Here is a 25395-nt window from a genome sequence, read left to right as displayed (position 1 = left end):
ATTTATGAGATACCTAGAATACTCCAATTCATAGTCAGAAAGTACACTGGTAGATGCCAGGGGACTTGGAGTGAAGTTGGGGAGGGGAACTGGGGAGTTAGTGTTTAATAGAGACAGAGTTTCAGTTTAGGAAGGTGGAAAATTCAGACATGGATGATGGTGAAAGTTGCACAACAAAAATATGGTTAAAATAGTATTTTTTTATGTGACTTTTACCACAATAAAAATCATAAAAAAAAAAAAAAAAAAAGCCCAATATGGTTACAGAGGTGTAAGATGAGACTGGAGAGGCAAGATTTAAGAGTTTTATGTAAGTATGTTAAAGAAAGAGCATTTTTATACCAAGGACACAAATCAGTCATTGAAGGGTACAGAGAAAGGAAGAAATATGACTTTAAGTTGAGATCATTCTTAAAACTCACAGCGGTGGATTTAGACTAGAAGGCCAATGAGGCACAGATTTAAGAGATGGCTTGATGGTTTAGATTAGTGCTACTCAAACTGTGGTTCATGGACTAGCAGCCCAGTTCACCTTGCATGAAAAGAAGTTTGTATCAGAATTTATGATCAATATTGACACTAAACAAACTATAGCTTAAAGTAAGCTAATTTGAATGTTGGCACAAGCTTCTTATAGCATTGGAGACTAGCACTTTGAAAAACACTAGCTTAGGCTACGGTGACGACAATTAAGAGTTGGAGGCAAAAGGATAGACTGAACAAAAATTTAGGATCTAAAATCAGTAAGATTTGGTGATAGGCTGAAAGGAGGAAGAAGAAAGATTCAATGTTTTCTGTCTTGTTTCTTAGATTGATGGTACTTTGTCCTGATCAATACCTAGAGAATGGTATATGAAATACAGATTTTAGTATTTTTGGTGGTGGTGGGGCGGGGGGTGACAGGAGTTTAATTGAACACACTAAGTCTGAAGGTGCTCCACCGTCCTAGCCTGGGTCTCTCAGAAGATGTGTGACCTAGAAATAAAGTTATATGAGTACTGTCAGAATCACAAAGTGTAACTAAGCTGTGTATAACAGGTGAGGTCCCCCTAGAAGAAGGGGAGGGATACAACAAATAATGAACAGAGAGGTGGGATGTATCTAGGTGAGAAGTGTTAAAGACCAGGAGAAAAAAGGATTTTAAGAAAGGGAAAGACAGATTCAGTGTCAAAGGTTACCTAGAGGTTAGGTAAGATAAGGACTGAACAACTCTGATGAGATTTAGCTACTCCAGTGATCCCTTGTTGAGTAAATGGGTGCTGAAACCAAATTACAATAAGTAGAGAAATAAGAAGGGAATAAGTATAATAAGCAAAGACAACTTATTTAAGAAGTGTGGTTATAAATGAAAAGAAAGGGAGATGAGGTGTTAGATGGATAAATATACGAATTATGGAGTTAAGGGTAATAAATTCATTAAAAAAAAAAAGAGAGAGACATTTAGGCACACTTGAAAAACTGGTGAGAAGTAACTAACATGGAGAAAAATACAAGAGAAAGGGGAGATAAAAGTACAAAGACTCCTAAGAGGCAGAAGAGGGTGGTGTCTGGTGTTTACTGGTCTTAGAAATATCTATGCCTTATATCTAGAAGAAAGAAATGTGTGGGTATAAGTATATTTTGTGAGAAAGGCTGATAAGAGTTTCCATCTGATAGTTTCTTTTTTTTTCTGAGAAGCAGTAGGCAAGGTCATAAGAGTGAAAAGCGACTTGGTAGAAAGACAAATTTCCATCTGATACAGACAATTGTGGAAAATGGGAGAACATGCTGACTGAAGAAACGTGGTAAGATTTTGCAGGCAGAGTAGAGGGCCTATTTGTAGTTAATGCTGATGAGTTTAAACTGCTATCAACTGGTTAGATTATGTGATATTCTCTGGCTACACTCAATAGTCCAGATAAGGTATGAAGAAAAAATACTGGAGTCATCAAAAGTATAGGTTTTAAAAGGAGTCTGGATTACAAGATAATGGGACAAGCAAGATTAGAAAATAGATTCCTTTTTTCCTTCACCAGTAAGTGCAATACAGTAAGCTCAGATACCAGAATAAAAGCTTAATAAAGTAATTATCTCTGTAGGTTTTTGTAGAGAAGACCTGAGTGTATGTAAACATTCACAAACACCAGTAGTTTAATGCTTATTTTCTGTGCAGAAGATCGGTTAAATGAAAACCTATTAAATACTGAAAAATATATATAAACTACTTTCCCCATTGAATCACATAGCCCAAATGAGGTACAATTCTGAAACAAATTCCATTTCACTGGTCCTTTACTAAACTGTGTTCCTCTGGATCAGAAGGGAATGACAAAAAGAAAATATTCCACATTAAGAAAAATGTGCACTATATTTAAATTTGTTTGAAGTTGTGAAAAATGCCATCAAGAACATGGCTTCTAGATTGTCTGCTATTGATCAAACCTCATACCACAATTATTTTGGTATCTATTTTTATCTCCAAAGTTGGAGGGCTGAAACATGTTAGGAAAGTTGATTATTTTTGAAAAAACAACTTTATAATTGCTAATTTATTCCTGAAAAGGGAAGTATGATTAGATCATGCAATTGGGAACCACTGAGTAGAAACATACTGGAGAAGAGTAGACTGAAAAAATGTCTACTTTACAGATGTGTACATTATAAATCATTTACCTCTTTGAATCTTAGTATCTGCTAACAGGAAAAATTCCTGTTCAGTTTACAATACAGAGTAGTCAGAAAAAGAATGAGATAATAGCACTTGGTAAATCATTTCAATTATGCTATTATTACTAGTAAAGTCTTTCTGCTACCTGAAGCTACTTCTGCTCCCCAAATGAGATTCTAAGAATGGAAATGAAACAGTAGTTAAAAATGGCCTGGTTTCAAACAAGTTATTTTAATCTGGAGGTAGCACTGAAGTAATATATCATAATCAGTCTGAAAGTAAAAGAGTGAAAGAGAGAAAAAAGAGGTAAGACCATTTTAAGTGGAAGATGGCTGATTTAATGGTTTAACCACTCCGATACTCTTGCCGGGAGAATTCCATGGACAGAGAAGCCTGGGGCAGGCTATTATAGTCCACAGGGTTGCAAACAGTCAGACACGACTAAGTGACTAACACTTTACACACACTTAATAAATATTTAATTTTTTAATAGTGGAATAAAAATAACAATATTATACTACAGCACAAGAAGTTAAAGAGACAAAGGAAGATTTAAATAAGACAAAGACTGGTATGCAGTTTTCAATGCTAGCTGTAACATGAGCAAATTTTGCTGCTTTGAATAGTTTCTTACCCTCCATATACAACAACAACAACAAAAAGGTAAGTGATTGGAATAAAAAGGAGACCAAGAGCATATCGAAAAAACCTATTTTTAAAAAATACTTAAAAAGAATATCGGAAATCAACTGAGAGCTTATTACAGCATTTGAGCCACATGAGTACTGATATATTTCAGCCAAAGTACCTTACAGCTAATTAAGTACTTTGAAACTCCCACTGGAAAATGTAAAATCTTAAACAGGTATGCATGCATAATATAATCCTGCTATATCCTCAAGAGCACAAAATATTTGGACCTAGATAAAACAAAAATGCAGAATATAAGCCTATATTATAGATAACTACAAATATGACAATTGTTAAAAATAAATATTTCTTTTTATCACAAATACTAAGCTTTCTAATACTATCTCTATGACATTAATCTGTGTCATCTAAAATGCTATATGGTACTGCTAAGTTATGTCAATATTAGTTACTGACATAATATTAATATTAATATGTAAAATAATAATATTAACGATATTAGTTACATATATATGTGTGTGTATATATATCTGCCACTAAAAATTATTGCTCTCAAAAAAACCTAGACTTACTAGTTTTGCTTGCTGAGCGTTTACTGGATCGCCATACTGGAGAAGAGCTTGAAACTGGTTATTTTTTGTAAATGTGATTATCTTCAATACAGCACCAAACTTAGAAAATATCTGTTAAAATATTAAAAATCAAAACAAATTATATCTACTGTATTATTATTTCTTCATTTTATAGATAAAATGCAAATGAAATTAAACTTACTTGGTGAAGAACATCAAGTGTTACAGGATAATACATATTGTCAATAATTATTCTAAGCACTGGACTCTGGGCTGGAGTCACTGCACTCTCACTAACTGTGGTGCCACTAAGAGGAGTATTTGCTGTCTGGACAGCAGTCACAGCTTGAAGAACTGCTTGAGCACGCTAAAAATCAAAACATAAGCACTTTAGAAACATTCCTGGTATATTCACTTATACTTTGCTACATGCTACAGTATTAAATTCTTTTCTAGAACACATACGGATTAAATAAAATTTAACACTCACTCAGTAAATACACTTTTAAGCACCTGCCATAAGCCACATATTGCCTGTTTACAATTCAAGTATCATACTAGTATTTACCTCAAAACAGTTATTGAGGGTTTGGGACCAATGCTGAACAAGATAGATAAGTCATGTAATTTATTCTCAAAACAGCATGATGTAGTCTGACAGATTCAGAAAATGTTTTAAACAGAAACTTTTAGAGAACAATGAAACTTTAACATTATTCATTCCATAAAAAAGGCAAATGGCAAACCTTAAGAAGAAATTACTAGATTATCCAAAAGAACACCTATAAAGCTTATTATTTCTAATAAATCCTAAAAGAGAAACAGATACAAATTTTTTTTTGATACTAGTGTAACTTTTGAAACCAAAATTTTTACAACAGAAACTGATGTATACCACAGTACACAGCCATAAAATTTTCAGGAAAACTTCAAGATAAAATATAAAGAATCTTTCCCATCCATGTTATTGTTTCTAATATATCATTAATGGTAAAATGCACTATCCTTTTATGTAGGACTAATAAGATATTGCTAATTGAACCATGACAGATCAACTTATAAGACATATCTTGATTTCTGAGATTTTAAAAAGTGAAAAAAATATATACAGAATTGAGAAAATACAGTATTTTTAGGAAATATGTCAACTAAATCTATGTTAAATGCTCCAAAAACACTGCCTTTATTACCATTATGTCTTTTCTATTATTTCTCTGACAGATTCACTGATAAGGAAATAATTGTTTTCTACCTTATTTGGGGGTCAAAAAACCTATATAAAGGCAAATAACTGTTAAATATAATAGTAACTAACACCTCTATGCTGCTTTACAGTTTGAAGAAGTTGTACTGGCAGACGAACAGGCATATATATAAACAAAGCACAGCGATAAATGAAAAGGAAGACAAACACAAAAGAATAAGAACACTTATGTATAAGGAAGGATCCGTGCTCCCTTTAGCAGCATACATACCAATATTGAAACAATACAGAGTTTAACATGGTCCTATGCAAATATGACCCCCAAATTCATGAAGTGTCACATTTTTTTCTGGACCTGTTAGCTAAAGTGGTGTTGGTAATCATTTTGCAAAACATAAATAAATCATTTTGCAAAACATAAATAAATCATTTTGCAAAACATAAATAAATCAAATAAATAAGTTGTATATCTTAAAATTTACACAATGTATATGTCTATTATCTCAACAAAGGTGAGGGGATGCTCATTTCACTGAGATCAGCCTTGGGATTTCTTTGGAAGGAATGATGCTAAAGCTGAAACTCCAGTACTTTGGCCACCTCATGCAAAGAGTTGATTCATTGGAAAAGACCCTGATGCTGGGAGGGATTGGGGGCAGGAGGAGAAGGGGACGACAGAGGATGAGATGGCTGGATGGCATCACTAACTCAATGGACGTGAGTCTGGGTGAACTCCGGGAGTTGGTTATGGACAGGGAGGCCTGGCGTGTTGCGATTCATGGGGTCGCAAAGAGTCGGACATGACTGAGCGACTGATCTGATCACATCTGATAACTAGGAAATCACAGAGCATAATCTCAAAGAGACCACACACTCATCTAGTCAAACTTCGTCATCTACATGATAATTAAATAAAACATGACCTATAAATTTATGTTAGCTAAAGTGACTAAAATCCAACATTTTGAAATATATGATAAATATTTAATACAATGGACACATTTACACGACTTATAGATATTATAAAAGAAGGATGAAAGTATTTCTAGAACAATGTTTGTTAAATATTTGAACATATTTAGTCCAATACAAATTTAAATAAAGTATTTTAAGTAGCTCATTGCAATATCACTTTCTTCATTAATGAACATGTCTACATACATTTATTATAATAAGCATGGAAATATCACAACTTAGAACAACCCTTCTGCTACTATTTCAAATAACTGAATCAAATAATCAAATACCTTTCTAAACAGGAATCACATGATCATGGCATACTATCCAAACAGTATAAAAAGTTAACTTTCCTCTGCAACTCACTCACCTGTATGCTTTCCCCTACGAACCCTCACAATAATCTTGGGTATTCTTCCAGAGACATCACCTACATATTCAAGCATGTATGTACATATATACTCCATACAAGCATATAAGCACTTATCTACTGCATATCTTTCTTTCCAATACTATACTCACTCTCTACATCTTCCTTTTTTTACCTTAACAATTATGTTCTCTATTAACAAAGAACTTCATTCATGTTTCATACATGTTTTAAAAATATTCATGGAGCAGAGGTGACCTGCCAATCTAGATTTTAATTAAACTTTGTATTGAAACAATCATACACATAAAAGGACACAAATCATGAGTATACACAGCTCAATAAAATATCAAATAAACCATATCATGAAAGTACTATCGAGATAAAAAACAGAACATTACCAACACTCCAAAAGCCACACACACGTTTTCTCCCAGTTATGTAAATGGAATGTACTACTCTGGTCTGGCTTCTTCCAATAAACATAATTTTTATGATGTCCATTCAAGTTTTGGATGCACCAGTAGCTTGTTCATTCTTTTTGCCAGGGAGTATTCCAACAAATAAATATACCACAACACATTCTACTGCTGCTCAACATTTAGATCATTTCCAGCCTTGGGTAATTACATATAGTGTGCGATGAACTTTCACATACATATCTTTTGATGCACATACATATAAATTTTCTCAGATATATGACTAGTAAAATTACTATGTCAAAGAACAGGAATTTGCTCAGCTTTAGCTGATAAATGAAGATTTAAAAAACTATTCTACCAACTTACATTCCCATCACTTATTTGTAAGAGTTCAAGCTTTTCTACATTGTTCCAACACTTGGAATTACCTCATTGTATCCAATATGGTAGCACATAGCAGTATCTCACAGTGATTTTAAATTGCATTAAAGGTTCTTAATCCAAACCTAATCCACTTTGTAGATCAGAGGATGGCTTTCAAGGAAACTGGCTTATGGAAACTTGAAGATGTCTAACAACTGGTCATATGAAGTGTGGGATAGAAACTTGGCACAAACATAGGCAGGTCACAATATTTCAGGCAAAAGTTACATCACAGAAACAGTGGCCTCCAAAGACAAAATAAGAGAAGGTATGCCAAGTTATAGGATCTATCATTACTACTGAGATAGAAGCACAGGAAAATGGAGGGGGGAGCAGCCACAGAAAGAAACAGTAGTCATCTCAGAAAGGACCTTTATCCTGAGCATGAAAACAAACTGCTGCAGGGGAGCAAGTTAGATCTGTGCATTTTAGAAAGAGATACACACACATTTGTACTAGGGAGAAAGTATTCAAGACAAAAATTAAAGATCAGTAAGAGAGTTACTAACTTTCCTAGTGGCTCAGACGGTAAAGCATCTGCCTACAATGCAGGAGACCTGGGTTTGATCCCTGGGTTGGGAAGATCCCCTGGAGAAGGAAATGGCAACCACTCCAGTAATCTTGCTTGGAAAATCCCATGGACGGAGGAGCCTGGTAGGTTAAAATCCATGGGTTGCCAAAGAGTCAGACACGATTGAGCGGCTTCACTTCAAGAGAGTTATTAGGTAAGATTATTACATAGCTAAGAAATGGCTATGTCTGAGCAACTGAAGTAGAAAAAAAGAAATGAAAACTGGGCAGATATTGAGAAGAGTGAATTCATACGACTTGTGACTTGATAAAAGGTTGTGGAAGAATTCATGGTTGATGTACATATTCGTCTCTCTTTTGTTATAAAACACTATTAAAATGCCTATAAATAAATAAAAAATGGAATAAATGCAGACACTGAAGAGAGGTCATCACTGGCCAAGAATAATTTTATCAGAAATTGCATGGACTGAAGACACAGTGAACACATAGCAAACAGCGTTTGCATTGGTAGCAGCCATAGGAATCAAATTAGAAACTGTCAAGTACACAGAAGGCGGTGAAATGGAATGTGAAAATAAAAGGATTAACAGAAAGCCTAGCTAACAAACAGCTAAACTCTTCTTCCTCCTCACCATCAACCAACTTAATAAAAACAAAATCAACAACTAAACACCCCCTTAGAAGAACAGAAACTCTAAAGAGGGTTTTAAAGGCCTAAGTAAAGACCTCTTTGGCATTTGGGGGGATCCCAGCTTAGTATCCAACTCATTACTTTACTCTAGAGGAAAGCATGTAAAGTCCAATAAAACCTAACTGCCCATTCTGAAATATAAAACAAGCAATGAGAGCGGGTGGGATGAAGGAGGAGAGCAAGATAAACAGCTAATACTAAGGAAAGTAAAAGATAGCGGAGTGTTTAAAAATACCATTAATTAGTATCCATAAACAATGACCAGGTATAATATAAAAAGGCTATCAAAGAAGAACTTTTTTAAGTCAAAAATATGGCTGTAACCTTTTTTTCAACAGAAGGAACGTTGCACTGATTATTCCCTATGTCAAAAATAACCAAAACTGTAATAAGTGTTTTACTCTTTAATTTCTGAGGTTTGTTACTCAAATGTCACTTGTCAATCAGGCTTCCACTGGTTATCCTATTTGAAATTACAAGGCCCCCTCCACACCCCACCACAGACATCTATCTACAGATGTTTTATCTTTGTCCTTTCAACATCCTTTTAATTTCAATCTTTTAAAATGAGAATGTATTCACTAATTACTTTACTGAAAATATTAATATGTTAAACCCAACTGGGATATTAAATGCCACTTTAAGTAAAAAGAATAGAGAATAGGCATTTTCCTTTGATAAAATTTTAAGAAGTACAACTTCTGGTTCAAAAGTAACGAAAATTACCAAACTTAAAAAAAAAACAAAAAACTGAAATGTTAGCCTTATCTTTTAGGCAAAAAGTTTTACAAGCTTATTGTTCATATACTATCAAAATGATCTTAAGTTATTTTTTACAAAGGTTAAATTTTGTGAGGATTATTTTCCATTTGCTAAGGCAAAAGCCAGACACAGCTTTATATTTTACTAAAACAGATAAAATTAGCTAAAAGCTACATTAAAAGAGCTAAAGTTTCTATATCACTGTTTACTGCAATCCTAAGTGTTTATATCTAAAACCACTCTTCTATGATACTTTTCTAAAGAAACATTAATTTTAAATAACTAGAAACTTCTACCTTGCATTTTTAAAAGATAACACATTCATATATTCTCAATTCTTTTATTTCCCTCCAAGAAAATCATTAATTCATCTTTAATAGGAATTTATCCATAAGAAATTAAAACCTATAAAAAGTCAAATAACCAAAGGTACTGAATTTCACACAGTAAATCTAATCAAAGTTGTATAACAGTTTATAGTTAAGTCCTACCTCAGACAGTTTCTGTACAAGTTTTAATTTGTACAAAGAAAAAGAACTTTGACCAGAACCTTAAAAAAACTGAAAAGATACTATTTAATTTATCCAGTACTAATTTAAAATATGAAAATAAAAGACTGCACATATGTTCTGTAAAGTAATATACTATTTAATACTTAGGGACATACTGTAAGAAAATATAGCAACAACAACAAAAAATTAAAAAGATCATACAAAAATCTTCTCAATGGTTAAAAATTTTCTCCTAATATGAGTCTTAATACGCTCTAGGACATTTTGTTTATGAACCTACACATACTCACTTGGTTTAATGTATTATCTGTTTTTAGTTCCTTGTGATTGGAGTACTGGATATAAATCGGTTGGTTACGAAGGTGAGGTGTCACAGCAGAATAGTAATTAACCATGGTAATAGCTGCTTCCTCTGTTGCTAGTTCCAAAAATGCCTGAAAATTTAAATAGCAAAAATTATAATACTATGAATTAAATTCAAATAAACTTCCATATCTGTGTAATCTATTTGGCTCATTAAAAAATCACTATCGAGAATTGCCCTAATAGGTAGAATCAGAAATCCTTATTGAAGCTTAGAAATACAATTAAAGCTAACCTTAGTAGAAAGCTCTTAGCGTACACAGTATTTCTGCCTTCCATCTCTGATTTCCATACATTACAAATGTAACTCCTCAAAAAAAGGCTAGAGAAAATAAAATCCAAACATTTTCTAGAAACAGAATTTTACCATGCCTAACCTAGAAAACATGAGCTCTCCAAGTCATTTTTAAAGCATTTATAATCTACTAGAAAAAAAATTAAATGCCATCTTATTAGTGATATTAACTATATTTAAGAGAGCATTAAATTTCTCTAAATTCTTCTAAATGCTATTAGGAACTTTAAAACAAAATTTGATTTTTAATACACCTGGACCCTACTGCTACAGATATATCTATTCAATATAGAATATCTGGGACTAACACTAATTTTTTCTAATGCTATCAGATAAATATTTCCCTGGGATAAGCTTAAAAGGTAAGATGATACTAACGTCCCTACTGATTTCTGATATTACAAAGAGCAAAGCCACAACAAAAAAAAATATTTCATCTGTATTTCCCACAATCTCCTTGAACAATAGTTCAACTACAGTCCTAAAGTGAATTTACGAAGCAAAATTTGAAAACTATGGTGACTTACTCATTTTAATTCCCTAGCATTAATTTCTTATACACAGCTACCAGGAAAAGTCAGAGTAAAACTTCTGTCATGTTCCTTAAGAAAAGTAACCTTATGTATAATTATATAAACTATCATTTCATCAGGCCACAGCTAAATCCACTTGCTGGATAGTTTGGAGCTTAACATGGTAAAAGTCCAGAAATAAGTATACCTGATTTTTTCCTTTCAGCATAAGGATGTTGGTCACCTTACCAAAAGGTAAGCCTAAAGCAATAACTTCAGTTTCTGTCACTTCACCAGGCAATTTTCGAATATGAAGTACACGAGAAGGAGCACCATCCATTTTATCTTCTCCTTTGAATTTTTTACTATCATTACCATTGGCTGAAAGAAAGTAAAGAAACAGTTGTGTTTATCTTATGTGCGTAAAAAAAAAAAAAAAAATCACAAAACAAACTTCAACAGAGAACTTAAAAACATAGCTAACCATACCTGTGATACTAAAAATTTACAAACACGGTTTTCAGAGTAATGGAAAAAACTCTTATCCACCAATTACTACTAAATGATCTCATCAATTAAGATTATTATTGGGTAGAGACATCTCTGGATAGCATATGTAGAGTAACAACTGACAATCAAAAACATTAAAATGAAATTTCATAAAGAAATGGTCAGTGGCTATACAAAACAATTATCTTACAATTCAATCATCTGAACAGACTAAGGAATATACAAAAACAGTGAAAATTTTGACTTAGCAAAAATTAGGGACACTATATTTTACCTGAAAAATTCTAAATTGCTCAAATTGGAAAATGTACTAAAAAAATGGAATCAGATAATGCTTTAAAAATTATTATGCAGTCAATCCACAGTATGGCTTATATTCCTCTACCTAAATATTTTATCACTATCAACATCTACCTATTATATTATCACTCATGGACTTGATTATCTTTTCTGTTACTCTGCGCTTTAGAGTGATATATTCTGAACAACAAATTAATTGCCTACCTTTATCCAAAACTATACCAAAACACAAAAAAACAAAAACAAAACTTATGAAAGATGCAATAAACAGAATATCATCTAAGACTCAAGGATAGTTCTAAGAATCTATTAAAATGAAAAACTCTTACACACAGAGAAATATACATGTATACTCCATTTTTGTATACAAATTTTGGTACTTCACAGTACATACCCCCAAACACTCAATACAATAAAACTAAGACCATCTTGATCTTCTAAAAGTGTCCTTAAAATTTATTCAAACATCAACTCTTTAAGCAGTTACTTTCTTGAGTATCAAGAAAATGTCTGGCCTTTTAGATTCTGGAGTACATCAATGACAGCAAGCAATAAGAGCCCTGATGTTCTCTCGTTGTCTACTGAGACAGATGGCCTACCTAGTACATGAACAAGATAACTTCTAGAAGTAGTAGTGCTATGGAGAAAGTAAAGCACAGTAATGAGATTAAAAGTAACATAACAGAGGACTGGAAGAGGGTGATATTATAGTGATTTTACTGGATGATCAGAGATATGTGATCTCATCTGATAAATCATACAACTTGAAGTGTCAATTAAGTCACAGTTTAAGAGTTGCATTCAAGTTTATACAGACAACGCATTTAAAAATTGCGTAGGTTGACTTTCAACATAAAACTAGTAAGTTCTACTTCAGTCAGTTCAGTTCAGTCGCTCAGTCGTGTCCGACTCTTTGCGACCCCATGAATCGCAGCACGCCAGGCCTCCCTGTCCATCAACAACTCCTGGAGTTCACTCAAATTCATGTCCATTGAGTCAGTGATGCCATCCAGCCATCTCATCCTCTGTCGTTCCCTTCTCCTCCTGCCCCCAATCCCTCCCAGCATCAGGGTCTTTTCCAATGAGTCAACTCTTCACACGAGGTGGCCAAAGTACTGGAGTTTCAGCTTTAGCATCATTCCTTCCAAAGAACACCCAGGACTGATCTCCTTTAGAATGGACTGGTTGGATCTCCTTGCAGTCCAAGGGACTCTCAAGAGTCTTCTCCAACACCACAGTTCAAAAGCATCAATTCTTCAGCATTCAGCTTTCTTCACAGTCCAACTCTAACATACATACGTGACTACTGGAAAAACCATAGCCTTGACTAGACAAGTCATTTTGTTGGCAAAGTAATGTCTCTGCTTTTGAATATGCTATCTAGGTTAGTCATAACCCTTCTTCCAAGGAGTAAGCGTCTTTTAATTTCATGGCTGCAATCACCATCTGCAGTGTTTTTGGAGCCCAAGAAAATAAAGTCTGACACTATTTCCACTGTTTCCCCATCTATTTCCCATGAAGTGATGGGACCAGATGCCATGATCTTCGTTTTCTTAATGTTGAGAACTTTTTCACTCTCCTCTCTCACTTTCATCAAGAGGCTTTTTATAGTTCCTCTTCACTTTCTGCCATAGGGGTGGTGTCATCTGCATATCTGAGGTTATTGATATTTCTCCCGGCAATCTTGATTCCAGCTTGTGCTTCCTACAGCCCAGTGTTTCTCATGATGTACTCTGCATATAAGTTATATAAGCAGGGTGACAATATACAGCCTTGATGTATTCCTTTTCCTATTTGGAATCAGTCTGTTGTTCCATGTCCAGTTCTAACTGTTGCTTCCTGACCTTCATATAGGTTTCTCAAGAGGCAGGTCAGATGGTCTGGTATTCCCATCTCTTTCAGAATTTTCCAGTTTATTGTGATCCACACAGTCAAAGGCCTTGGCATAGTCAATAAAATTCACTCAAACTCATGTCCATTGACTTGGTGATGCCATCCAACCATCTCATCCTCTGTCATCCCCTTCTCGTCCTGCCTTCACTCTTTGCCAGCATCAGGGTCTTTTCCAATGAGTCAGTTCTTCCCATCATGTGGCCAAAGTATTAGAGTTTCAGCCTTAACATCAGTCCTTCCAATGAATATTCAGGACTGATTTCCTTCAGGATGGACTGGTTGGATCTCCTTGCAGTCCAAGGGACTCTTAAAGAGTCTTCTCCAACACCACAGTTCAAAAGATTCAATTCTTCTGTGCTCAGCTTTCTTTATGGTCCAACTCTCACATCCATACGTGACTAATGGAAAAACCAAATCTTTGACTAGACAGACCTTTGCTGGCAAAGTAATGTCTCTGCTTTTTAATATGTTGTCTAGGTTGGTCATAACTTGTCTTCCAAGGGGCCATCATCTTTTAATTTCATGGCTGCAGTCACCATCTGCAGTGATTTTGGAGCTCAGAAAAATAAAGTCAGCCACTGTTTGCCCATCTATTTCCCATGAAGTGATGGGACTGGATGACATGATCTTAGTTTTCTGAATGTTGAGATTTAACTTTTTCACTCTCCTCTTTCACTTTCATCAAGAGGCTCTTTAGTTCTTTTTCGCTTTCTGCCATAAGCGTGGTGTCATCTGCATATCTGAGGTTATTGATATTTCTCCCAGCAATCTTTATTCCAGCTTGTGCTTCATCCAGTCCAGCATTTCTCATGATGTACTCTGCATATAAATTAAATAAGCAGGATGACAATATACAGCCTTGACGTACTCCTTTTCCTATTTGGAACCAGTCTGTTGTTCCATGTCCAGTTCTAACTGTTGCTTCTTGACCTGCATACAGATTTCTCAAGAGGCAGGTCAGGTGGTCTGGTATTCCCAACTCTCTCAGAATTTTCCACAGTTTATTTTCTAGTGGCTTATATTGTAGTTTTAACACAAAAAAGTCTCACCAAGATTCTGGGTTATTTGTTAAATCCATATGGGTCAAAGAGCCATGGGCCCTCTCATCTTACCAAATCTCTTTTCTTACAGCACCCCAATACTCATTTCCAGTTTCTTTAATTCCTAATTCATTTGATACCTGTTTGGACCCCTCTGCTACTTCCCAGGTGGTGCAGTGGTAAAGAATTTGCCTGCCAATACAGGAGGTGCAAGAGACCGGGTTTGATCCCAGGGTCAGGATGATCCCCTCGAGTAGGAAATGGCAACGCATTCCAGTATTCTTGCCTGGAAAATTCAGTGGATAGAGGAGCTTGGCGGGCTACAGCCCATGGGGTCACAAAAGTTGGACCTGACTGAGTGCACACAACAAACAGGCATACACACACACACTGACCCCTCTGCTAACTCATTTACGTCTCAAAATGGTTACAGTGACACCCGCCCACACACACCCCCCCACATACCTCCACCTGCTAACTCATTTACCTCTCAAAATGGTTAGAGTGCCCCAAGTTGTTCTGGTCTCCATGTCCTTCCTATCCTTATTTGCTCATATAAACACTCCAGAAAAAGGTTTTTTATATGCCCATTATTTTAATCTCACTCATTGACCAATATTCTAATTGTATACTTCCAACTGTGTATACCAACTTGAAGTGCAAAATCTCAAAAACTACTTCCATCTATTCAGTGAAAATTATTTAACAAAACTTAAGTATACTCTCCTTATTTTCGTTTTCCAAGTCTTTCAGATACAAGCACTTATAAAAAAGCACTAGTAACTTCATTTATCAAATATGGTAACTGAAAGGCAATGCAGTTTTAATCCTAAAAATGTTTGAAATTTATTTTCCCAAATAGTTTTATTTTTTAAATTAATTTAATTTTTATTGAAGGATAATTGCTTTACAGAATCTTGCTGTTTCCTGTCAAATCTCAACATGAATCAGCTATAGGGGTATACATATATATCCCCTCCCTTTGTAACCTCCTTCCATCTCCCTCTGCATCCCACCCTTCAAGGTTGGTGCAGAGCCCATTTGAGTTTCCTAAGCCATACAGCAAATTCCCATTGGCTATCTATTTTACAATTGGTAGTGTAAGTTTCCATGTTAACTCTTTCCATACATCTCACCCTCCACTCCCCTCTCCCCATGTCTGTAGGTTTATTCTCTATGTCTACTTCTCCACTTTTGCCCTGTACATAAATTCTTCAATATCACTTTTCTAGATTCTGTATATATGCGTTAAAATAAGATATTTATCTCTCTCTGACTTACTTTGTGCTGTATAATAGTTTCTAGGTTCATCCCACCTCATTAGAACTGACTCAAATGTGTTCCTTTTCATGGCCGAGTAATATTCCATCGTATACACGTACCATAACTTCTTTATCCATCCCTCTGTTGATGAACATCTAGGTTGCTTCCATGTTCTAGCTATTGTAAATAGTGCTGCAATCAACAATGGGATACATGTGTCTCTTTCAATTTTGGTTTCCTCATGATATATGCCTAGGAGTGGGATTGCTGGGTCATATGGTGCTTTTATTCCTAGTGTTCTAAGGAATCTCCATACCATATTCCATAGTGGCTGTATCAATTTACATTCCCACAAACAGTGCAGGAGCATTCCCTTTTCTCCACACCCTCTCCAGCATTTATTTTTTTGTAGATTTTTTGATTATGGCCATTCTTACTGGTGTGAGGTGATATCTCACTGTAGTTTTGATCTGCATTTCTCTAATAATGAGCGATGTTGAGCATCTTTTCAAGTGTTTGTTAGCTATCTGTATGTCTTCTTTGGAGAAATGTCTGTTTAGGTCTTTTTCCCACTTTCATTGAGTTGTTTGTTTCTCTGGTATTGAGTTGTATGACTAAAAGTTTTAGTTAGACTTCAAGGCAAAGCATAGTGTTACACAAGCTGCTAGCTTTAAAAAAAAAAACAAAGAATCTGAGCTAAGGAAAATGAATGATCATACTTATCTTTCTTATCTTTCCATCCCTACATGGGAAAATAAATTTCAAAGAACAGTTAACCAGAAATGTAGGTATATACTGATAGAGAATACTTTTTAGCTGTTAGTTAATTCCAACAGATGTCAAACAAAAAAAAATCTTACTAGGTTTACTGTAAAACCTGCCTGTAACTCTATTTCTGAGTAGCTGCACAGCCTAGCTGCCAAATGTAACTTATGCATGACTTGGAAAATAATAGAAGGCTAGGGGCTTCCCCAAGAAAAAGAAATGCAAAACGGCAAAATGTTTATCTGAGGAGGCCTTACAAATAGCTGAGAAAAGAAGAGAAGTGAAAGGCAAAAGAGAAAAGGGAAGATTTACCTATGTAAATGCAAAGTACCAAAGAATAGCAAGGAGAAATAAGAAAGCCTTTTTAAGTGAACAATGCAAAGAAATAGAGGAAAACAGGAGAAAGACTAGAGATCTCTGCAAGAAAATTAGAGATACCAAGGGAACATTTCATGGAAAGACGGGCACAATAAAGGACCTAACAAAGGCAGAAGACATTAAGAGGAGATGGCAAGAATACACAGAAGAACTATACAAAAAAGATTTTCATGACCCAGATAACCACGATGGTGGGATCACTCACCTAGAGCCAGACATCCTGGAGTGCGAAGTCAAATGGGCCTTAGGAAGCATTACTACGAACAAAGCTAGTGGAGGTGATGGAATTCCAGCTGAGCTATTTCACATCCTAAAAGATGATGCTGTTCAAGTGCTGCACTCAATGTGCCAACAAATTTAGAAAACTCAGCAGTGGCCACAAGACTAGAAAAGGTCAGTTTTCATTTCAATCCCAAAGAAAGGTAATGCCAAACAATGTTCAAACTACTGCACAATTGCACTCATTTCACATGCAAGCTAAGTAATGCTCAAAATTCTCCGAGCTAGGCTTCAACAGTACGTTGAATGTTCAAGTTGGATTTAGAAAACACAAGAGGAACCAGGGATCAAACCGCCAACATTCTTTGGATCACAGAAAAAGCAAGAGAATTCTAGAAGAACATCTGCTTCACTGACTACACTAAAGGCTTTGGCTATGTGGATCACAACAAACTGTGGAAAATTCTTAAAGAGAATGGAATACCAGACTACCTTACCTGCCTCTGCAAACCCTGTATGCAGGTCAAGAAGCAACAGTTAGAACCAGACATGGAACAACGGAATGGTTCAAAATTGAGCCAAGGAGTATGTCAATGCTGTATACTGTCACCCTGTTTATTTAACTTATATGCAGAATACATCATGAGAAATGCTGGAATGGATGGAGCACAAGCTGGAATCAAGACTGCAGGAAGAAATACCAATAACCTCAGATATGCAGATGACACCAACCATATGGTAGAAAATGAGGAGGAACAAAAGAGCCTCTTGATGGAGAGTGAAAAAGCTGGCTTAAAACTCAACATTCAAAATCAAAGATCATGGCATCCGGTCCTATCACTTCATGGCAAATAAATGGGGAAACAATTGAAACAGTGACAGACTTTATCTTTTTGGGCTCCAACATCAATGCAGATGGTGCCTGGAGCAATGAAATTAAAAGATGCTTGCTCCTTCGAAGAAAAGCAATGACAAGCTTAGTGTATTAAAAAGTAGAGACGTTACTTTGCTGACAAAGGTTGGTATCGTTAAGGCTGTGCATGTTTTTCCAAGAGTCATGTACGGATATGAGAGTTGGACCATAAAGAAGGCTGAGCACCAAAGAATTCATGCTTTTGAATTGTGATGTTGGAAAAGGCTCCTGAGAGTCCCTTGGACTGCAAGGAGATACAACCAGTCAATGCTAAAGGAAATCAATTCTGAATATTCACTGGAAGGACTGATTTGGAAGCTCCAGTACTGTGGCTTCAGAATCAGTCCTTCCAATGAATATTCCTGATGCAAGGAGCCAATTTATTAGAAAAGACCCTAATGCTGGGAAAAGAGGAGAAAGGGATGACAGAGGATGAGATGCTTGGATGATATCACCAACTCAACAGGCATGAGTTTGAGCAAACTCTGCAAGTCGGTGAAGGACAGGGAAACCTGGCGTGCTGCAAAGAGTTGGACGTGACTGAGTGACTGGCCAACAAAGGGGATTCCCAGGTGGCTCAGTTGTAAAGAATCCACCTGCCAATACAGGAGAAAATGTGGGTTCAACCCTGGGTCGGGAAGATACCCTGGAGGAGCAAATAGCAACCCACTCCAGTATTCTTGCCTGTAGAATTCCAAGGACAGAAGAGCCTGGCAGGCTACATTCCATAGGGTCACAAATAGTCAGACATAACTGACGACTGACCGACTAAGCATGCAGACTATATTAGAGGAAGGCTCTCATCACCTCTATGCAGGAGGACATGTTGTTAGGACCCTTATAGAGATTCAAACTGAAACAACGTGCTGGAATATTTTCAAAACGTTACAATAAAATAAAATGACATCATATCAAAAATGTCTGTATATAAAAGTTAAAACAGACATACCTCAAACAGTTCTGAGTAACATGTAACAGAATCTGTAAAATGATTCACATAATGAAATAAAAAGTCATACTTTCAGCAATAATAAATCCTGATGCTACAGATTAACAGCAGCACTGGCAGAAATATACCTAACTTAAAGAGGTATCTCATTTCTGTACCTATATAAAATGGACTCAAGAAAGACCCTATCTTACCACTGTCAAGCCTCCTCCCCACTTTCAAATAATTACACATTCCTTCCAATAAAATCCAATTCCAATCCATTAGAGCTGTGTCTTTGAAATGTTTAACTTCTAAAGAAACTAGTTTAATACAAAATAGTTTTGAGTAAGATTATTTCCCCAAGACTAAGTTTCTAATAACATTAACTTCCCCCACTTACAAAATTCTTTTTTTCTTTGACAGAAATACAGCTGTAGAGGAAGACAGTCTAGACAGGGAAAGGCTGCTGAGACATGCTATTGGAAATAAGAATTCTATATAGTAAAGTCAATTACAACAGACATGGAAAAAGCTGGAACATAAAAATGAAATACTATTTTGCATCTGACAATCATAAAAATGTCCTAGTAATATATGTCTGTAAAGTCTGTTTTTGAGACATTTGGATGACAACTGTATATTTTTCTAGCTAAGTACAGCTACTGGTTTTCAAAGGTCTTAATGATTCAAATTGGCATCTGTCTGCATATACACAGACCCTACCCTCATCTATGTTAGAAAAAACACAGAAATTTTAAAACTCAATGTTTCCTCTGTTCAGAAAAGGTAAAATAAACTGCATGCATATAAATTTCTTATGTTAAAAACAGGCTTTAAGAAACTTTATTCCATCATGACAAAAAGACTTGATTCATTCTTTAGTCATAAAGTATTGTTATTCTAAACATACTTTAAAAAAAGGAAGACAATTAACAGATTGTTCTTTCTTTTCAACAAAATCAAATCACTTTCTCTACTTTGTTCCTTTTGTTAATGGAACTACTGTACTATCCATTACCCAGTGATTCCAGGCTAAAACTCTTAATACTTCTATCAAAGTCTACTTCCCAACTCAGAAATTCTTCTAATTTCTTGATACATCATTTTCTCCATATTCTACTTCTCAGACTCTAAAATTAAGGACCCTGATATCTCCAATTTGCCTCTGCCTTCTAAAAAAAAAAAAAACACCAAACAGAACAAAAATCCTTTCTAAAGTGTAAATCTTTTCTAAAAAAGTTCAGTCTCCTTAGTATAACACATGCAACTTTTTGTTAAATTTCTTGATATTTTTTCTTTCTAAAGTTTCCATAAATGGATTTTTAAAAAGTTCATTGTCCAAAAATTTGCTAAGACTATCAGAAAAAACTATCTTTGTATGTTGAACTGTATCCTGTATCTGTTCTAAAAAATCACCTGGATTCCTTTGAGTTTTCTATTTTAAAAATCATGTTGACTGTGAATAAGACAGTTTTACTTCTTCCTTTCTAAACTTTATGCTTTTTATTTATTTTACTTGCCTTAAAGAAAGTAAAAGCTAGAAATATTCAGGGAAGACACATCCTTACTTCATTCCTAATTTTAAGAAGAAAATATTCAGTGTTCCATTATCACGAATGAAATTTGTTGTAGGCTCTTAGTAGATCCCTCTGTGTATCCTGCAGAAGGTCCCTTTTCTTGTTAGCTTTCTGAGAACTTTTTATCATGAGTAGATGCTGTATTTTTTGTCAAATGCTTTTTCTGCTTCTATTAACTGGATGATTTTTTCCCCTCTGTTATTCTATTACTGTGATTATGTAGAGTTCATTTGCCACCGATAAACCCTACAACAAGGGGTAAATCTCAATTAGTCATCATGAATTATCTTTTACATACTAATGAATGTGATTTGCTAATATCTTGTGAAGAATGTCCACATTTTTGTAAATGAAAAGTATTAGTGTGAAATCTGTATTTCTTATATTATCTTTGTTAGATTTTTATTTCAGTAGCTTCATAAAGTGAATTAAAGAGCATTCTTCTCTTTGTCTAAAAAGTTAAAAGATGGCTATTATTTCTTTCTTTGACATTTCATACAATTCAACAGTGAAACCACCTATACCCGAGTGAAACCACCTTCAAGAGAAAACCACTGACCAGTGAAATCACCTATGCCTGAGTAATCTTTGTGGAAAAATAACTTAGGGCTTTCCTGGTGGCTCAGACAGTAAAGAATCTGCCTTCAATGCAGGAAACCCAGGTTTGATCCCTGGGCTGGGAAGATCCCACGGAGAAGGGAACAGCTACCCACTCCAGTATTCTTGCCTGTAGAATTCCAAGGACAGCGGGGCCTGGCAGGCTATAGTCCACAGGGTCACAAAGCAAAGACTCAGAGACAACTGAGAGACTAACACTTTAATTAAAAATTCAATTTTGATAATAGATATAAAGATAACCTATATCTATAATAACATATAAGAGGTAATCTACTATTATCAGTTTTTTAAACTAGATTTGTAAGGGAATTTGTCTAGTTCACTTGTTGAATTTATTGGCATTACTGATGCCTACAATACTATCTATTGACATATAGAGAGGTAATCTAAAATATCGGTTTTTTAAACTAGATTTATAAAGGAAACTCTCTATTTCATTTGTTGAATTTATTGGCATTACTGATGCCTGTAATACTGTCTTATTTTCCTATAACAAGGATCTATAGATCACGGTACAGGATCTATAGTAATACCGCCACTTCCACTACTGCTACCAGTAATTTATGTTTTCTTTTTCTTAAATGGCACCCCACTCCAGTACTCTTGCCTGGAGAATCCCACGGACGTAGGAGGCTGGTAGGCTGCAGTCCATGGTGTCACTAAGGGTCAGACACGACTGAGCGACTTCACTTTCACTTTTCACTTTCATGCATTGGAGAAGGAAATGGCACCCCACTCCATTACTCTTGCCTGGAGAATCCCATGGACACAGGAGCCTGGTAGGCTGCAGTCCATGGGGTCGCTAAGGGTCGGACATGACTGAGTGACTTCACTCTCACTTTTCTTTCTCGAAAGGAATTTCAAACCATTATTTTTTTTAATATTTTTAAGCTCATAGAGCCAACAAAGGTAGATAAGAGATAAGTATCTAATATAGGTACAAAACTATTTCCCCCCACGCACTTCTTGGAGGTGATGTGGGGAATATTTCTATATTTTCTTCTATATTCCAAGGAAATACAATTTTGTTATGTTTTCATTTTCACTCAGTCAGAAATATCCTATGAATCATGTGCTGTACAGAATTATGGAAATTTCTAAATATTTGGTAATTTACTAGATTTCTTACTGTTTTTTATTTCTAGTTAAATCCCAGGATAATGAGACACAGCTTTCTATCATTTGAAATTTACTGTAAGTTATTTTAAAATCATGTTGAATATCCTATATTGGCTTAAAAAGTTATTCTTCAGTTACTGCATGTTTTATAAATGTAAGTTAAGCCGAGCCAACAGCACTGTTCAAATCTTCTATGTATATTTTAAGATTGATTTGTCTTCTTGATTACTATGAACAATATTAAAATGCCCAGTTTTAAATTTAAAATTGTAGATTTCTCTTTTTGTCATTTTTAAAATGTTCTTGAACTGTTATTACTAATATACAGATTAAGGAACGTTATGTTTTCCAATATATTGACCCTTTTGACACTAAGAAATATGTCTTTTTATATCAATACAACTGATACTCCTTGTCTTGAATTCCAATTCATCTGATGTCAATACAATTACACAAACTTTCCTGTGCTTACTATCTGCATGAAATATTTTCCAATCTGTATCTCTGTACTTTAACATGACTTCAGCAGTAGACAGTGTAGTTAGGTAGTACTTTTTAATCCACTATGACTTTGTCTTTTAATTGAACTTCTTAGACCACTAATATCCAAAAAATATATATAAGTCACATACTTTTAAGTTTCTAGTAACCGTACAGAGAAGTTAAAGAAAGTGAAATTAACTTTGATATATATTTTAACTCAATATATCTGAAATATTCCTGTGAAAGTGAAGTGTTAGTCACTCAGTCATGTTTGACTCTTTGCAACCCCATGGACTATAGCCCACCAGGCTTCTCTCCTCTGTCCATGGAATTCTCCAGGCAAGAACACTGGATTGATTCGCCATTTCCTTCTCCAGGGGATCTTGCCGACCCAGGGATCGAACCTGGGTCTCTTGCATTGCAGGCAGATTCTTTACAATCTGAGCCACCACATCAACATATAATCAGTAGTTTTAAAATTTTTTGAGATGTTTTACATCCTTATTTTTTCAGTACTACGTCTTTGAAGCACACACCCATTCACTTATCAATTAAGAGTAGTCACATTTTGCATGCTCTACAGCCTTATATAACCAATGGTTACTATGAGACTATGTTAGTTTAGCCAATTTACATTTAGAGATTTATGACTGGGTTTAACATCTACCCATTAATTTTCTAACTGTCCAGTGTTTTGTTGTTCTGCTCTTGCAATATTTGACAGTATTCCATTTTAATTCCTCTATGGGTTTTTCATTTTAAACAGTGTCTCTGAGGTATGATTCATGTAAAATAAGCTTCATATAAAGCTACAATCGTCTGACAAGTTTTGACATATGCTTACATCTATGAAACCTTCAGCATAAAAGAATATACATATCCATCATCTCCAAATTCCTTATGTCCTTTACAATCCCCTCCTCCCCTTCCCTGCCCCCCCGCCCCATGCCCTTTGCTTTGTTGTTGTTTAGTTGCTAAGTTGGGTCTGACTCTATTGCAACACCACAGACCGTAGCCCATCAGACTCCTCTGTCCATGGGATTTCCCAAGCAAGAATACTGGAGTAGGTTGCCACTTCATTCTCCAGGGGATCTTCTCAACCCAGGAATGGAACCCACACCTCCTGTATTGGCAGGCGGGTTCTTTACCACTGAGCCACTAGGGAAGCTCATAGAACAATAGGTCACTCTATATGGCTGAGCAGCATTTCACTGTATTCATGAAATTCAATGCCAAAAGAGTCATTCATTTATCCATTCATCACTGATGGACCCTTGGGTTGTTCTAGGCTTTAGATATTACAAATAAAACTACTATAAACATTTACATGTGTGATGAGTATATGCTATCATTTTTCTTGGGTTAAGTACCTAGGAAACAAAGTTGGATCATACTGTAAATGTTTAACGTTTTTAAGAAACTGCCAACCTGTTTTCCAAAATAGTTCTAAATTTTACATTCCCATCAACAGTATATGAGTGTTACAGTACCCTCACATCTTTTTCAACACTTAGTATGGTCATTCTTTAAAATATTAGCTGTTGTAGAGACAGGCAATGTTGTCTCACTTTAATTTTTATTCTGGATAAAAATCCTTTATCAACTGCATGCTTTGTAAAGATGTCTGCCACTCTATGGCTTGTCTTTTCATTCTCTTAACTGTATTTTGAATAATGTTAAGTTTTTAAAACTGATCAAATCCCATTTGTTCTCTCACAGACCATGCTTTTGGGGTCAAATTAACAACTAAACAAAACATAGATCCAACAAGTTTGCTGCTGCTGTTGCTGTTGGCAGCATATGGATATCCTACTGTTATACAACTCTGCTGAAAAATCTATTTTTTCCCCTCTACTGAACTGCCTTTGTACCTTTGTCAAAAACCGGTTGTCCATAATTGTGTGGCTTTTTTCTTGGACTCTCTATTCTGTTCTACTCATCTATGTACCTTTACGTTAATATAATATTGTTTTGATTACTTTAGGGTTTACAATAACTTCAAAACAGGAGTCAGTCCTCCGAATTTGTACTAGCTTTTAACTATGCATCTTTGTTGAAGCTTCAATACGCTGGTCACCTGATGTCTAGAACCTACTGATTAGAAAAGATTCTGATGCTGGCAAGGACTGAGGGCAGAAGAAGGGAGCGACAAGAGGATGAGACAGTTGGATGGCATCACCGACTCAATGGACATGAGTTTGAGCAAACTCTGGGAGCTGGTGAAGGACAGGGATGCCTGGAGTAATGCAGTCCACGGGGTCGCAAAGAGGCTGACATGACTTAGTGACTGAACAACAAAATGTTTCTTTTTTCTTATCCTACCTGGCATTTTTCTTCAGATTTTAGACATTTTCAGTTATTAATGCTTCAATTATAGACATATTTGGCAACATTCTCTTCATTCCCTCTCTGAAAACTCCAAGGACACATACGTTAGACTGCCTGATCATCCAAAGACATACTTTTATTCT

The 25395-nt window shown here is 35.3% G+C and overlaps 1 protein-coding gene and 1 non-coding gene across 19 annotated transcripts in view; one reads left to right on the top strand and one right to left on the bottom strand.

The window, feature by feature from the left end:
- PTBP2 (polypyrimidine tract binding protein 2) overlaps positions 1-25395 on the bottom strand; it is an 86682-nt gene that overhangs the window by 30907 nt on the left and 30380 nt on the right. For all 18 annotated transcript variants that reach the window (XR_015161595.1, XR_015161596.1, XR_015161597.1 and 15 more), the window contains 4 exons: positions 11124-11296; positions 10036-10179; positions 4073-4237; positions 3871-3981 (listed from right to left, as the gene is read on the bottom strand). Coding sequence is in view for 10 of the 18 variants with exons in the window: in XM_086394446.1 (XP_086250572.1) it covers positions 3871-3981; positions 4073-4237; positions 10036-10179; positions 11124-11296 (593 nt within the window). In the remaining 8 variants the exon portion in view is untranslated. The remainder of the gene's footprint in view (positions 1-3870; positions 3982-4072; positions 4238-10035; positions 10180-11123; positions 11297-25395) is intronic.
- LOC147375861 (U6 spliceosomal RNA) lies at positions 5321-5423 on the top strand. The gene has a single exon (XR_015161701.1). It is a non-coding gene; the product is annotated as a U6 spliceosomal RNA (small nuclear RNA).

The sequence above is a fragment of the Bos grunniens genome, chromosome 3 (genome assembly GCF_055505025.1).
Source record: "Bos grunniens cultivar Pamir isolate PY7600 chromosome 3, Bosgru_T2T1.0, whole genome shotgun sequence".
NCBI classification, from domain to species: Eukaryota; Metazoa; Chordata; class Mammalia; order Artiodactyla; family Bovidae; genus Bos; species Bos grunniens.
The sequence above is the reverse complement of the archived record's forward strand: the minus strand, read 5'-3'. Positions and strand labels throughout refer to the sequence as shown.